The sequence below is a fragment of the Dendropsophus ebraccatus genome, chromosome 3 (assembly GCF_027789765.1).
Source record: "Dendropsophus ebraccatus isolate aDenEbr1 chromosome 3, aDenEbr1.pat, whole genome shotgun sequence".
Classification (NCBI taxonomy): domain Eukaryota; kingdom Metazoa; phylum Chordata; class Amphibia; order Anura; family Hylidae; genus Dendropsophus; species Dendropsophus ebraccatus.
The window spans coordinates 183,059,163-183,073,593 of NC_091456.1; the positions used below are offsets into that span (position 1 = coordinate 183,059,163).

General features: G+C 44.0%; 1 protein-coding gene across 2 annotated transcripts in view; it reads right to left on the reverse strand.

Moving 5' to 3' along the window:
* Window positions 1-14,431, reverse strand: part of KIAA1328 (KIAA1328 ortholog) — a 110,965-nt gene that overhangs the window by 23,419 nt on the left and 73,115 nt on the right. For both annotated transcript variants that reach the window (XM_069963265.1, XM_069963266.1), the window contains one exon: window positions 386-534. In XM_069963265.1, coding sequence (XP_069819366.1) covers window positions 386-534 — 149 coding nt within the window. The remainder of the gene's footprint in view (window positions 1-385; window positions 535-14,431) is intronic.

Below are 14,431 nucleotides of genomic sequence, written 5' to 3' on the forward strand. Positions count from 1 at the left end.
GGAGATGTCCACCTTCACGGCCCTAAAGGGAACTGCAGTACACAGCTCCATGCAGCTCTCTGCTGCCACCTGTGTCCATGTCAGGAACTGTCCAGGGCAGTAGCACATGCCCATAAAAAACCTCTCCTGCTCTGGACAGTTCCTGACATGGACAGAGGAGGCAGCAGATAGCATTGTGCAAGACTGGAAAGAATACACCACTTCCTGCAGGACATACACCAACTGATAAGTACTAAAATAGAAGTGAATTACTAATCTGTATAACCTTCTGACACCAGTTGATTTGAAAATAAATAAATAAATAAAATGGTGGAGTACCCCTTTAAGCTTTTTATATGTCCTTAGAATTTTAACAATACACTGGTTACCATGGACTAGGTCTTACCTTTATTGATAGTGGACTGTGGCCGGACACACGATCCGTCTTCCTGACTTTCGCCATCTAATCCGGAAGCTCTTCCTTCTGACACACTTTTGCTAGGACTTTGTGGTTTTCTTCTACTCTTACTGGACGGAGGGGTCGGGATCACTGGGCTGCGAGGAAGAGGAGACAAGCTGGTTATGTGGAGCAGACAAAAATATCACATGAAATGGAGCCGAATATATACAAGCTGCCTGGCACTGAGGATTACCTTAAAGGGGTTGTTCAACAAAAAATGTTTTCTTTCTAATCAACTGGTTCCAGAAAGTGCCAGAGATTTGTAATTTACTTCTAGTCTGGAGAGCACGAAAGGTTTTCTATGGGCATCTGATGCTGCTCTGGACAGTTCCTCACATGGACAGAGGTGGCAGCAGAGAGCAGACTGCAGACTTCCTGCAGGACATACCGCAGCTGATAAGTACTGGAAGACATCAGATTTATTATTGAATGTAAAATAAATATCTTTGGAACTTTATGGCACCCGTTGATTCGAATTTTTTTTTTTTTTTTTTTTTTTTTAGGTGATCTACCCCTAAATTTTCCATTGTACTATCTCGCAGCATCTTGCAAGAGGAAGGTTTTCATTCTCACTACTAGGTGTAAAACTAAGCTGGGACTTCCTGTTGTGTCTGTGGTGATAAGAGGAGGCTGCTGTAAAGTGATCTGTACAGCATTGCAGCGTCATGGGACACGAGCAGATAGAGGAGACAATTGCAGCTCCCTGTGCGATGACCTTTTTACAGGTCACAGAGCGTGCTCAGTAATGTTTCACATTCATCTCAAGGGGACAGTGTCTGTCTACTGTTGTCTATATCCATGAGGCTTGCTGTAAAGCATATCACTAAATGCTGTAAAACACAGCTTAGGCAAGATGGCCGCCCCCATAATGTACAAAAAAATTAAAAAAAAAAACTACAATAAAATAAAAACAGAAAAAAGAATGTTTCAGTATCCGTCTTCTTTTACTAATCAGTAAAAGAAAATCTGTATGAAATATAGAAGATTGTCGGCAGAAAAAGCCCCCCTGGTCCATCTAGTCCGCCCTTATTATTACCCTTCTTATCCTCTTAGGATATATATCTCGGGCAGGTTTACATTCACTTACTGTAGATTTTCCAACCACATCTGCTGGAAGTTTTTTCCCAGCATCTACTACTCTTTCAGTTAAGTAATATTCTGTGATGTTGTTTCTGATCTTTCCCCAATAACCTCAGATTGTGCCCTCATAAACCACCATTTTTGTAGCCATCTCATGTTATAGAGCAGGAAGAGCTGAGCAGATTGATATATATCTTTATGGGAAAATATTCAGTATAACTTGTAATATATTGCTTAAAATCTTCGATCTTTCCATGGTAAGGAGTCCAGTGGGTGGTTCTATAACTGAGTGACTCCGCCCACTGGACTCCTAATCACAGATGATCAGGGATTTTCTTCAAGAAGTTACAAGTTATACTGAATCTTTTCCCACAAAGATATATATCAATCTGCTCAGCTCTTAGTGCTCTATAACATGATGCTGATAGCTTAGATAGAAGTGTCTTGGTGACAGGTTTTTTTAAGTCCAAGATCCAGAGAGAAGCAATACCAGGTACAGCCACTAAACAATGTACTGAGCTGTTCCATATGTAAAGGGGCCACAGTGGTATCACAGCTTCTCTCTGTATTATATCTTCCCTCTCGGTGTATCCTTTATCTACTCTGTGTCATCTCTCTCTGTATTAAGGTCCTTTTAGACGGCCCATTATGGGGCCGTGTACAGACGCAAATGAGCGCCCATCAGTGAGATCAGTGCTTGCAGTGCCTTTACATGGCGCAGTCAATGAAGCTGGCCGGGCCGCATGTTCGCTGAATCATTCCTGCAGCCAGTAACATTCATGGTCATTGGCCGCACATCTCCTGCTTACACAGAGAGGCCACAGATTACAGACATTTCTGCGCGGGGCGTTTATTGTTGGAATGAGCGGCTTTAGGAACACTTGTTGTCGATAATCGGCCCGAATGTAAGGACCTTTGAACTCTGTATCGTATATCTGCTCTGTGTATCATCTCTCTTCATTTTGACACCTTTCTCTCTCTCATATCTACTCCCTCTCTACATCATATCTACTCTCTCTGCCTCATATCTACACACTCTCTCTGTTTCTGTATCACCTCTCTCTTATATCGATCTCTGCATCATATAACCTCTCCGGCCCATATCTTTGTATAGTATCTCCTCTCTCTTCCTACCTCTATCTCTGACTAATATCTTTTCTCTCAATTGTATCTCCTCTTTCTCTGTATCGTATACCTGCTCTGTGTATCATCTCTTCTCTGAGCACTCTGTGGCTTCCTCTGTATCCTATCTAGCTGCTCTCTGTCTCACCTCTCTCTTATATCGATCTCTGCATCATATAACCTCTCCGGCCCATATGTCTGTATGGTATCTCCTCTCTCACACCTATCTCTATCTCTGCATCATATCTTTTCTTCTGATCGCATCTCCTCTTCCTCAGATCTCTCGCTCTCTCTCTGTATCACCTTTCTCTTGGATTAATCTTTGTATCCTATCTACTCTTTTTTTTCTATATTACCTCTCTTTTATATCGATCTTTGTATCATATAACCTCTCTGGCTCATATCTTATCCTCTTATATCTCTGTATCGTATACCTGCTCTGTGTCTCATCTCTCTTCTCTCTGCATTACGTCAGCGTTCTCTGCATCCTACCTACTCTCTCTCTGTATTACCTCTCTTTTACTGATCTTTGTATCCCATCTACTCTCTCTGTATCACCTCTCTCTTATACTGATCTTTGTATCCTATAACCTCTCTGGCTCATATTTCTGTATCTTATATCTGCTCTGTGTCTCATCTCTCTGCATTACGTCTGCTCTCTCGGCATGCTACCTACTTTCTATCACCTCTCTATTATTCTGATCTTTGTATCCACTCTGTATCTACTCTCTCTTTGTATCACCTCTCTCTTATAACAATCTCTGTATCATATAACCTCTCTGGCTCCTATCTCCGTATCTCCTCATATCTCTATCGTATATCTGCTCTGCGGCTCATCTTTCGTCTCTCTGCATTACCTCGGCTTTCTTTGTATCCTATTTACTCTCTGTATCACCTCTCTGTTATATTGATCTCTGTATCACCTCTCCGGCCTATATCTCTGTATCGTATCTCCTTACACCTCTGTATTGTATCTCTCCTCTCACACCTACCTCCATCTCTGCATCATATCTTTTCTCTCTATCCTATCTCCTCTTCCTCGGATCTCTCTCTCTGTATACTCTTCCCCCTCACTTGCTGTATCATACGTGACATAGTACATGATGTATAGGCCTCATGTATGCGGTCTACCCGTACACCATGACACCCGTCCAGCACTCCTTTCTCTCCGATGAGGAGGAGGAGGAGGATGATGATGGCGGCAGCAGATTGCCGGTGTTTGTCGGAATATCCATTAAGCAGCAGAAGATTGCAGCAAACACCTCCACCTTGTGAATAATTTAGAGGCGAGTTTGGTGCAATCTGAATTTTTCTTCAGGGATGGGGAAGTTAAATACCTTTAATTTGTTCTAATTATTTCAAATTTGCAAGTTAATTATGGCTGATCATTAAATAACAAAAAGGCCGGGGCTCTCCGCAGAGCTTTACCTTCCGCCCCTCGCATTACTTCAGCTACATTTCGGCACGCATGAATTAACTTTCTAAATAATCGCACGTTTGACTAAATGGCTCTGGAAAATGAGATGCGGATCCTCGGGAAAGGCTTTAATGGACAATACAAAGGGCTACTGGGACCAATGCTGCTCACAATCTGAGGACTTCTAATGGGGTCTTATTTACTCCTCTTTAGGCTATGGCAAGGCGTCTCGGCAATAGAGAGCGCTCTTTACCGAGCAGCCGCCGCTTCTCGCAGGCGATAAAAAAAAACGTCCATTTGGAGACGGCTAAAAGTGTGAGCGGAGAAACTTGTCTGGAATTAAACTCTGCTCCGGGGGCGACTCAACATTGTGATGGATCGATGTCTGATCGCGGGAAGTCTGGCGGGGTGAGAAGAACAATGAACATAGGAGTCAGGACTAGTGTTGAGCTAAGAGGCCGGACTTGTTCGGGTTCGGCAGCATTCTCCGATGCCGAACACTGAGCATGTGACTCCAGGTGGCTAGAGAAAGATTGGGGCTACCTTAGGGAGTCCTGGAAAGCATGGATACAGCCATAGGCTTCCAACTTCTGCAGCCACGGGGGAGTCACATGCCAAGCGTTAGGGGTTCGGAGAATGTTGTTGAACCAGAATAGATCAGCATCTCCACTCAACACTGGTCATGACAGCTGCCATTTCTTACACGGTGGACTATCCCTTTTCGTTAGATGGGTCACCCAATAGTAAGGGGGTCACAGGGAATCCCACTGCTTAGACCCTGTAAGGTTGGGCTCATACCATGATTTGTTAATACGTCTTATGTATATGATGTGTGAGAATGTAGCCTTATAGGGAAACCAAATATAGCTGTATTATTTCAGGTCTTCCACTAAATGTTAAATACTTACAGTATTTAAAAGCACAAAAAAATATATAATAATAATAATAATTTAAAAGAATTGCATATATATATCTCTACACACAAACTTTTTCTTTTAAATTCTACAGGTATACATATATACGCACCGTATATACTCATAGTATTTAAAAGAAATAAATGTGCATATATGCATATACATACATATACACACACACTCATACACACACATGCACCGGGCAATGTGATGTCCCATTGAGAATTATATAGGAGTGGTAAAGCATGCTGCCACTCCAATCATTAGGGGGGCGGCTGACCTCCCTCCATTCTCAGGTCCCACTGATCAGCCCCTATTCTGTAGACAGGGGATAAAGGTTAATCTCAGCATTACCCGCTTAAAGGAGTTGTTTGGATTTCGAAAAAGGTCTGAATCCCCCCCCCCACACACCTTCTCCCAGTCTGACACAGTGCTCTCTGTTGCCACCTCTGTCCATGTCAGGAACTGCCAAGAGCTGGAGAGGTTTTCTATGGAGATTTGCTACTGCTCTGGACAGTTCTTGACATGGACAGAGGTGGCAGCAGAGTCAGACTAGGAAAAATATACCACTTCCTGCAGGACATACAGCAGCTGATAAGTAGTGGAAGAATAGAAGTAAGTTACAAATCTCTGCCACTTGCCGAGAACAGTTGATTTGAAAGAAAAATAAAATGTACGGTAAACTACACCTTTAACATTTGCAGATTTAGCTTTTTGCATTGCACATCCGCAGTGAAAAATGCTGCAACAAATCTGCATGATGATCTGAATTTGCAGCATGCCCCAAAGTGAATATTTCCGTCATGTGTGAAAGGTGACAACACCAATGGAAGCTACAGAGGCCATCACATTGATCTTCACACACAAGAGAAGGAGGAATGGGAAGGCTTCTATATCCTGCTACTTGCATACATTTTAGGAGGGGGGACCCTTTAAGAACAAGGCAGGTAAATCAAGTTTTAAACAGTTAAATAGCAGATTCTACCCAGAATGAGAAAAAAAAAACCTTTTCCTGGAAGTGCAAATAGCTCTTTAAGTCTGTGATTTATTGAATGACATTTCGGTCCTTAATGTCTGCTATTTATACAATCCCTTCCGTGTACAATCCTGCACCCCGCTGAGCCTACCTTATTACATTGCATGGCTGTAATGTCTTGCCTTTATACAAGTCTTCCAGCTTGATGCGTGACAGCAATACATCACAGGGGAAAAGCTCTCATTTCTATGGCCGACATCAGCCGCAAACAGAACAGGTACAACAAGCGGGACAAATCCTTCTGGAAGTCTCCTCACCTCCGAGCAGGGTCAGGAGGGCCAGGCAGGGACTGGATTAAAGGAAGTGTGTGGGGGGTATACAGTATACGGATACAGGGGAGGACAGGGAATTAGCCCTCCTTTTTAGTAAATACTCAATTGACCTGTACGGCGACGTCGCCTACTGTGATTTAGTGAAAAATTGCACAACCTTCTGAGAATACCGCCAGTATGGTGGTGTGCAATGTGGCAAAATGTAGTTGTTAGGTATATGTATTTGTATATGTGCAATTTATATCCTCTGTATGGACTGAGGGTACCCTGCTCTGTATGCACTATGCATTCTGCCTGTGGACGTGCACTATGCATTCTGCCTGTATGGACGTGCACTATGCATTCTGCCTGTATGGACGTGCACTATGCATTCTGCCTGTATGGACGTGCACTATGCATTGTCTGTATGGGCCTGCACTATGCATTCTGCCTGTATGGACGTGCACTATGCATTCTGTCTGTATGGACGTGCACTATGCATTCTGTCTGTATGGGCCTGCACTATGCATTGTCTGTATGGACGTGCACTATGCATTCCGTCTGTATGGACGTGCACTATGCATTCTGTCTGTATGGACGTGCACTATGCATTGTCTGTATGGACGTGCACTATGCATTGTCTGTATGGACGTGCACTATGCATTCCGTCTGTATGGACGTGCACTATGCATTCCGTCTGTATGGACGTGCACTATGCATTCCGTCTGTATGGACGTGCACTATGCATTCCGTCTGTATGGACGTGCACTATGCATTCCGTCTGTATGGACGTGCACTATGCATTCCGTCTGTATGGACGTGCACTATGCATTCCGTCTGTATGGACGTGCACTATGCATTCCGTCTGTATGGACGTGCACTATGCATTCCGTCTGTATGGACGTGCACTATGCATTCCGTCTGTATGGACGTGCACTATGCATTCCGTCTGTATGGACGTGCACTATGCATTCCGTCTGTATGGACGTGCACTATGCATTGTCTGTATGGACGTGCACTATGCATTCTGTCTGTATGGACGTGCACTATGCATTCCGTCTGTATGGACGTGCACTATGCATTGTCTGTATGGACGTGCACTATGCATTCTGTCTGTATGGACGTGCACTATGCATTCTGTCTGTATGGGCCTGCATAGATATGCATTAACTGGAGAAGCACCACATATCGCCTCCAAATGGTAATACCACAATGCATTATCATCCTCTGTATGGGTCTGCAATATGCACCATTCTGTATGGGCATGCACCCCTCAAGTATAGATGCACACCATGTACCCACCAGGATGGATGTGCAACATGCACCCCTCCAGTACAGACGGGCACCATACACCCTCCAGTACAGACGGGCACCATACACCCTCCAGTACAGACGGGCACCATACACCCTCCAGTACAGACGGGCACCATACACCCTCCAGTACAGACGGGCACCATACACCCTCCAGTATGGACGTGCAAACCATGTATACTTAGCATGCACATGCATATGTATCTATGAACAATCTGCCCCTATACAGCCTCTGCTATCAGTGGTCGGGATCTGCAGTACATGTGTGTGTTAGTTTCAGCCATGCTTACTGGATCAGCAGAACCAAAACCCTCATCCAAGCCTCTAAATGACACAATCCATATAGTTTTGATTATGCTGTAAACTTCCTCGGCTCAGCTGCGCAGTCTGCACCCTGCTACAATTACACCCCGCCGCACGCTCGCTCCCTTCCCCGGCCGCACATAATAAGATGCCTCCGGCTGCTGCTTGCTTTGAGTAATTGCCGAGGTTCTGGGTAATTGAAGCTGTAGAAGTGGCCATCTCATCTACACCGGGACGGCGCTCCCACATGGCGGAGCCGGGCCTGCGCGCACATTAAACCTGTCCAGACAAGGATGTTACAGGCAGAACCTTAAACAAATGTTCCAGGGGATCAATGGGACGTGCCGATGGGGTGTTATAATTAAAGCCTCAATTCTGATGATATCATCATCTAATTGCTCCTTATTGTTCTGAGGGAGTACAAGGCGTATAAGACTATAGAGAAGACGTAACAAATAATGTTCCAGATAGAGGCGTCACCAACTTCACCAAAAAGAGATTTGTAATGTACTTCTATCAGAAAATCTACAGTCTTCCAGTACTTATCAGCTGCTGTATGTCCTGCAGGAAGTAGTGTATTCTTTCCAGTCTGGAGAGCTGGAGAGATTTTCTATAGGGATTTGCTCCTGCTCTGCACACTTCCTGACATGGACAGAGGTGGCAGCAGAGAGCACTGTGTCAGACTGGGAAGAATACAACACTTCCTGAAGGACATACAGCAGCTGATAAGTATGGGAAAACTTGAGATTTTAAAATAGAAGTAAATGACAAATATATAACTTTCTGATACCAGTTGATTTGAAAGAAAAAGATCACCCCTTTAAGGAAACTTGGTGTCGGTCACTGACCACGCATTGTCCTGGCCATTCTTCCTCGCTCTAATGCGGGTCAGACCATAATAGCTCCACGCTCTTATTAGTTGACCATTTTTACCCATGATATGCTAGGATTCCATACTTTCAGCCGATCAATGAGGAAAAATTGCCTAAATAAATCCATTCTCAGAAATTGCTTTTTTTTTTTTCTTCTTCTTCTCCTCTTCTCCCTCCAAGATCGGCCCCATCTCTAATGAGGTCTCTTGTCACAGTCCGCGGTATCTGACAAAAGGCAGAAATCATGAGTCTGTCGGTGTAAGCATGTACGTATGTGCCGGATACTTAATGGATGCACGCTAATGTTGCTGTGTATACGGATATTTATCTCCTAAATGTTAGCCCTATTAATCACTCGGCGGCTCGCGAGGCCGATAGATTTTTAAGTGTAAATAAGCTCTGCAGATTATTTAACGCTGTGCATCTTCTCTCTATCTTAAAAGGGCAGAAAAGCCGGGGGGGGGGGGGGGAAGCTGAAAAAATACCAAGAAAATAGGAGAAAAATACCTGCACCAATTAAAGCGGACTCTAAATAATATTAATGTTCACTCAAAAAAAAAAATAATAATAAAAAACAGTAAATTCACAAAAATATTAAAACGAACAAAAAAAAAATTTGGTTAAGCAGATCTTTTAATTACTTCCATTTTTAAATCTCCAGTCTTAACACTTATCAGCTGCTGTATGCCCTGCAGGAAGTGGTGTATTCTCTCCAGTCTGACACAGGAAGTATGTAAAGTATATATATATATATATATATATATATATATATATATATATATATATATATAGATAGAGAGAGAGAGAGAAGAAAGCCCATTGCCAAGGGGTGCCTCCTAGTGGGGAGAGCACCAAACCACCCTGATACGTAGTCCCTCAGGTCCTCACTCTGTTACGAGCTTTGGGACCTAAATAGGGAAACACCAGGGTGGCCCCTGTAAGTCAAAGTCTAACTCTGTGGCGAGTATAACGACATAAGACAAGGGTAACCAAGGCTAGGCATCCATCCACAGGCTGCAGTTTTGGGGTATTTGCCCCTCGTCAGTGTGGAGTAGGATTCTGGCTACTGGGGCAATGATAAATAGACCAACAAAACACAACAATCACTGAACTCAGGGAGAACAGTGAAAAATTCCAATGGCCAGAGAGGGATATCAGGCTATTTCCGTGTTGAGACTCGTAACTGAGGCTCCACGGACCCCTTTTTTGCATTATATATATACACACACACACACACACACACACACACACACATACATACATACACATATTCTGTGTGTTTCCCAGGAGAGCAGTCCCTTCATCATTACAATCATGGCTGCAGCAGGATCCTCCCCTCACTGCCTTCTTTACAGTAGGACGAGAAAGACTGATAATCTCCGCTCACTTTTTGAAGCCCCGTCTCAGTGATCCACTAGCTATAAACAGAAACCTTTAGCAGTACAAGTACTATTTCAGGAACATACGGAAAATCCAGTGGATCAGCAAAAATATATACCATCTAGTGTTTTTTTTATTTAAAGGGGTTATCCAGGATAACAGAAACAGATGTTTTCTTTCAGAAACAGCGCCAGTCTTGCGCTCAGTTTGAGTGTGGTATTACAGCTCAGCTCCAGTGAGATGAATGTATCAGAGTTGCTATACCACACACTGGGGGCAGGTACGGCGCCACTTTTGAAAGAATGCAGATATGTTTTTACAATCCTGGATAATCCCTTTAAATCCAGGTGTCATATCCCTCTAATTTATAATGTATATAACTTTATTTCTCTAATCATATACGAGTTTGATCACTTTCTTTTCTTCTAAGAAGCAAATTAAAGAAGAACTCCGGCCACAACTGAAAATCGGGTGCAGGCAGAGGGTGGGGGGAAACATAACAGAGAATGCATACTTACCAGTCCTCGTGTCCCTGCAGCACCAGCACCCGGAGGAAAGTACCTGCTCAGCCAGTCACTGACTGGCTGAGCGGTCATTCCTGAGCCGGTTCCTGAGACAGCAGGAGTGAGAGCTAGAGGCGGCAGACACTGCAGTAATGCGGTGCTGCAGGGACATAGGGATGGGTAAGTATACACAGTTCCCCCCACCCTGTCTCCCGCCTGCACCAGTTTATTTGTTGTGTCTGGAGTTCTCAAAATACAAAATACAGCAATTCTGGTGTAGCTTTTATTCTTCTTATTAAAGCCATCACCATGTGGGATAAATAGCAGCAGCTTATAGTTTAGGCTGTTATGGATGTGGCTTTATTTTTTTTTTTTATATTTTGTATCAATTTCTGGTTGGGGAATGGGGGGGGGGATTTCATTTACTATGATATAATATAATTTAATATAATAAAATATTTGGAGAAACATGACTCTCTCTTAGTACCACAAGAGGACTTTGAAATGCGCCTCCCTATCACTCATATAATGCATTGCCCCTGAAAAATTTTCCTATATATATATATATATATATATATATATATATATCACTCATATAATGCATTGCAGTGAAAAATTTTCCTGATCACAAAAAAAAACAAAACAAACACTATACACAGGAGGTCCCAGTCCTTAGTGCATTCACACAAAGAAAGACACCAGTTTGTCATGCAGGTTGTATATCAACTGAGGGCAATTACCTTAGACCAATCGTATTATTTACTCTGCAGCTTGCCAGGAGACAATGCTCTTTGTTATGTAACAAATTAGTCAGTATAACACCGTGTGCTAAAAAAGGTTTTGTTTCTGTGTGACAGGAGAGCTGACCGAACAATGCAAGCTCTACAGGAATTTCTGCTACTGAATGCACAGGGAAGGGAGACACCTAGAGGTTATATGGATAACATGGATTTAAAGATAGAAAACTATAGAAAAATATAAAGAGTACATTGAAGAACTTCACAGACGAGAATCTGTGAAGAGGGCTGGGGCGGCTCTCCTGGGATACTGTAATTTCTCATCGAGAAAAATAAAAGGAACAGAAAGAAGGAGCGTGCAGCTCCAGTGAGGTGGAATAAGATAGCAATGGGGGGGGGGGGGGGGGGGGGGGAAGCAATGACATTCCATAGCGCGAAGGTGCCACGCCAGAGAACGTGCGCGGTAAAGAGGGACGGCGTATCGTGGCAGATGAGGAGCCTCCTAGATGTATGAGAGCTGGCAGCAGTAAGCCTTCAGCCTTAACCTGACAGCATGTGAAATGTGGAATTATCTGCAGCTAATTCACAGGCAGTCCGTGTGTTTCTGCTTCACTGCTGCCCTGTCATGACTCTCCGCCAGCAGCTGCCTCCGTCCCGCCGAGAAGCTTCTGCTATTCCAACTGGGGATAAGCAGCTTATTTTAGGACGCCCCGGGAGACTCGTTTTCTTGCTCACCGACACCACTGAAATGGTAATTTTTAATAGAGGCCTGAAAGACTAGGGGAGGTAAATATATATATATTTCTCGTTATACACTTAAAGGCGCATGAGACTTCTATGAAGAAACACCGCTCAGCCAGGGGCCAAATGTTACCTGTCACCATAATCTGGATAAAAGCGCCCTCCTGGCGTGATGCCACCAGCTGGACTCTCCCAATACAGATCCTGTAGAACCATCGAGGTGTCATGGCAGCCGCGCTGGCTGGTTCCTTCCTTGCTGAATCACTTCGAGGGCGGCTTGCTCTCAGCACATTACACTTGTGCTACATCTTTTCTGTTTGTTTAAAGGGGTTGTTTTAAACATGGCCACTTTCTTTCGTTGACAACAAGACTCTTGTCTCCAGCTCAGGTGCGGTTTGCATTTAAGCTCCATTCACTTCAATGGAACTGAGCAGCAAAACCCCGCCCAAGCTGGAGACAAAAGTGGTGCTGTCTCTGGAAGGAAGTGGCCATGTTTTTGTAGTTCTGGATAACCCCTTTAATGAATGACTTAGGGCCCTATTACATGGAGGGATAAATGGCCGTATTGACTGGGTTATCGATCCGTGTAATAGAGACAACGATCATCGGCTGATCGTGTCTTTAAGTCTAGACCTAAAATCATCGTCTGATGGCTTATGATTAACTGTTATACATCACCTCTCCACTCTCCCGGGCTTCTCCTGCCTTTTGCTTCCTCCCCGGCACTGCTGCAGCTTCAGGGCTGTCTCTGAGCTGACAGGCTGCTCAGTACGTGATTGGCCGAGCGGCCTGTCAGCTCAAAGACAGCCCTGAAGCTGCAGCAGCGCAGCGGAGGAAGCAGAGGGCAGGAGAAGACTGGGAGAGTGGAGAGGTGATGTATAACAGTTTAAGGAGGAGGGGTTCACATATATATATATATATATATATATATATATATATATATATATATATTACATATAGCCCTTGCTAAACGATCATCTAACCGTGTAATAGGCTCAGTAAACGAGCGCTGATCTAGCAGATTGGCTCTCAATTACATTATTGATCGGGGCTAATCTTATAAGACCCTAAGGCCTCATTATTCACATTTGATGTTCTATTCTGTCACAGGAGTGAACCAAAAGTGATGTAAACACGTGGCCCTATAGACCCTATTGACTACAATAAGATCTGTAGAGTTTCCAGTGCTCCATGCAGTTTTATGTGACTTACTGGAATCTGCAACAGCGGATCATGGATTAAGAAGCAGACAGCGCTGTACATTGTTAAGTGGCCATGCTGGCTAACTGCAGCTGTCTGTGAATCTATAGTAAGAATCATCAAACCCAAATGTAATGACTGGCCATCAATTCTTATAATCTTGTTAAAGTTGTTCCACTGATTTTTCGACAAACAACAATTAACAACCTCGAACGACCTGAAATCGTTAACCCAATTACACGGAACGATGATTGTTACTTATGATCATTCTTGCGGTCGTCCTGTCGTTGCGAATGACCGAACGACGTTTTATTACACGCGAACGATTGACAAACGATGAACGATAAAAATAGGCCCAAATTCTATCAAACGATCAATGATTTCTCGTTGGCCGTTTAATCGTTGCCTGCTATTACACTAAACGATTATTGTTCAAATCTAAACAATCTAACAATTTTTCGAACGATAATCGTCCCGCGTAACAGAGCCCTTAGTGTTCGGATTTGCCTAATGGCCCTATTCCACGGAACGATTATCGTTCGTTTTCGGACGATATCGACCGCTACGGACGATAATCGTTCCGTGGAATAGAGTGCAACGATCAGCCGACATCGTTCCATGTCGGCTGATCGTTGCAGTCGCTTGTTTTTCAACATGTTGAAAAACAAGCGACTGATATAGCAGCGATCTGCTGCCGTCGCTCCGTTGAATAGGAGCATCGTCAGCAGACGCTGCTATATCCTATGGGCTGCCCGGATGATCAGCGATCCCCCGGGCAGCCCCCCCGCAGCTCCCCGCCGCCCCTCCCGCACTCACCCGCTCGCTGCAGCCGCGTTGAATAGCGGCGGCAGCGAGCGGGGAACGAGGAGCAAACGAGCGCTAATAGCGCTCGTTTGCTCCTCTAAAACGACCCGTGGAATAGGGCCATTAGTCTTCTGGAAGGAGACTCTGGACTGTACTGCAGATCTGAATAGAATGCTGATCCTACTAACAGCTATGTATGGCTATGTATATATATTCATCTAACTATCATAAAACTGTATGGCAGTGGTTACATGGGGTAAGCAGTAACATGAAACGTCCCGAAAATAGACAACACAACGTTATACTATAAGAAGAACGATT